General features: G+C 51.4%; 1 protein-coding gene across 1 annotated transcript; it reads right to left on the minus strand.

Annotated features, from left to right (window-relative positions):
* Positions 1 to 278: 278 nt before the first annotated feature.
* Positions 279 to 1338, minus strand: BO88DRAFT_344866 (uncharacterized protein; the record flags this gene model as incomplete). The annotated part of the gene is made up of 3 exons (XM_025703262.1): positions 279 to 622; positions 670 to 769; positions 823 to 1338. The coding sequence occupies 3 exons, from the start codon at positions 1336 to 1338 to the stop codon at positions 279 to 281; spliced, it is 960 nt and encodes a 319-aa protein (XP_025561004.1).
* Positions 1339 to 2517: the final 1179 nt, after the last annotated feature.

The raw sequence follows: 2517 nt of genomic DNA on the forward strand, positions 1-2517 counted from the left end.
TCGGCGCTTCGCTGCGGGAATATCAGCCAATCACAGCGAGTGGAAATGGGAAGTCAGGCGTCTTGGAAAGTTACAGGGTGCTATATCGGGAAAGCTCGGCTTGTGGGGGAGCCAAGCTTTGACTCGGACGGATTAGCCACCCCAGCTCATTGGGGTCGTCGTGTGCAAAACTCCTCCGACGGCCACGAGTACGCCCACTGTCAGCACTGCTCTTTATTTCTAAATGGAAGGTCTGACTTCGAGAGCTCGAAGGCCATTGATATTCGGTCAGCCTCAGGTCAACACAATGTAGATGACTTGCCCACAAATTGACCAAGGGGAGTCAAGCCGGGGGAGGCGATTCGATGGTTGCGTACCGCAACAAAATTTATGTGGCACCTTTCTCCAACCTGGTCCGCGGTATGGAGAGCGAGGAAAGCAGGCAATAGATTATCCAGACACCGCGCGGAGTTGCTCTTGGCCAGCGCCGATTTAAAGCTTCGCATCTCCTGGCTCCAGCTGAATGTGGAGCCATTTGTCTGCATGATCTTATCGAGAATTGACCGGAGAGCATTGAACGTAGAAGCCATTCTGTCGACACGGGAAGGGCCGACTTGGCGACTGTTCTCAATACCCGCTATATCTCACTTGATGTCAGTGTTGTACAGTCTGCAGTTGGGACAAACGTACCGATCTTTATTTCACCCTCTTCGGTGAACAAGATATATCGATGAGTGAGGCTGGCTAGCTCCCTCGACTGGCCGCATAAGAACTGAAGGCACTTTAAAACCTGTGAACTGGGTATGAACATCGTGCATCTAGTAGAAAGGGAACGGCACTCACGGGCCATAAGATCTGGGCTACTTCACTTTCGGTGATGTGGCAACTCAATACTAAAGCCTGCTGGAGAGTGCACTCAAATGGCTCCCACACAAGAAGATATCGTTCTGTATACTGGAACACATCTAGAAGGCGTGGGATGCTGCCATGAGCGAGCCGATTGATTATCTGGATACACATCTCTATCGCCGATCGCTCCACAGCCTGCATTTGGATGTGGACCAAGTTGGCCTTGTTCTTTCGATGCCTAGCCAGCACCATGATTCGCCCATAGTCGATGCCTGCACAAGGTTCGTACATTTCCCACAGGTTTCGTGCTAGGATTTCACGGGGAGCCGGATTGGGAGTCAACTGCTGTGGCGGTGGACAGTCCAGCCCAGAAGTGGTACGAATGGACGTCTGGTCGCTTGGGACGCGATGCGATGCATTGCTCGGAGGTTCATGTTGCGTAGAGACCACAAGCGGCCGCATTCCCCCAAACCAGACGGTGCCACGAACGTCTCTCTTCGCGGCTGGCATGGCTGACTCAATGGAAGTCAGAGGTACGAGCGTCCGCCTTCGCGTCCAGGATACATCTCATTGATAAGTTCTACCAATGTTGTCACTGGGTTCTGCATCGTCTGGAACGTAACGAAGACACGGCATTTGTATGCTCTACCGGGACCTTCCGGACATCAATGCCCCCCTCACGAGACGGCATTGTTTACCAAACCCTTCATTCCGAAGGCTTATCCGCAGTTCTACCGAGCAACTCCTGCAGTCGAAATTTGAAGTAGCCAATAACTCACGGTCGCTTACCAAATATGACATTAATACTCCCGTCCTGGTTTTCAAACTCGTCAAGGATAGTGAGGTTAGTGAGCGGTGGAATGAAAATTCCTCGGTCGCTACACGTACAGTCCACACTAACAGTCTTACTGGTACGACTAATTCAAGGACCAGAGAGTTAACCCAACAAGGCAACTTGAAGAAAAATAGATGGTTTTCTACGGTTGTTCGTGGGAAGTTGCGAAGGATGGCCGGTAGCCGATGCCGACGCCAGGGAAGGTTTTATCGCATTCAGAGGGGACATGCCAGCCTTCGAAAAGTCTGGTTCTGATTTGCTCGAAGTCGAAGCTTCGCTAATCAACAGCTTGTAGGGTCAGGTGAAATTTCGGTATGGGTTATTCTGTGAAATGCTGGGCATGCCGTCCTCGAGAGGAATGTGAGAATCGTACATCCAAGATCACGAGGCTCACATTCGCGCCCGTATGATGTAGCCAGACTGATGCGGATTTTACCCGCGTCCAAACGTCGTCCTGCCGTGGGCCTTTCGATACCTGGCCAGTGCGTATCAACACTGGCTCCTGAATAATGCTTTGCTAGTTTTTGATCGGAGAATCTGAGGGTGGGCAATAGCAAGACCGATTCAATCCCCCACCCCCTCGACCCTCTGAGGTATAAAGCCAGTACCTCCGTCTTGTCATCTTGCAGTTGCAGCCGCAGCCGCTCTGTCTGTTAAAATCCAACAACTATTTTCGTCATGACAGATCTGCGCACGAAACGCCCACGACTCTCTGGTTGGGCAGGGATTCATCAACTCTGTCTGAAGAGTCTCGATCATCAACAGAACCGAACACTGAAGAAACGCCAAAACCAATCCCGGCCACCAACAATCGCAGTGACATCACACAATTCAACTGCTACGAAGAGAACCCG

This window comes from Aspergillus vadensis, assembly GCF_003184925.1.
Source record: "Aspergillus vadensis CBS 113365 unplaced genomic scaffold BO88scaffold_18, whole genome shotgun sequence".
Lineage (NCBI taxonomy): Eukaryota > Fungi > Ascomycota > Eurotiomycetes > Eurotiales > Aspergillaceae > Aspergillus > Aspergillus vadensis.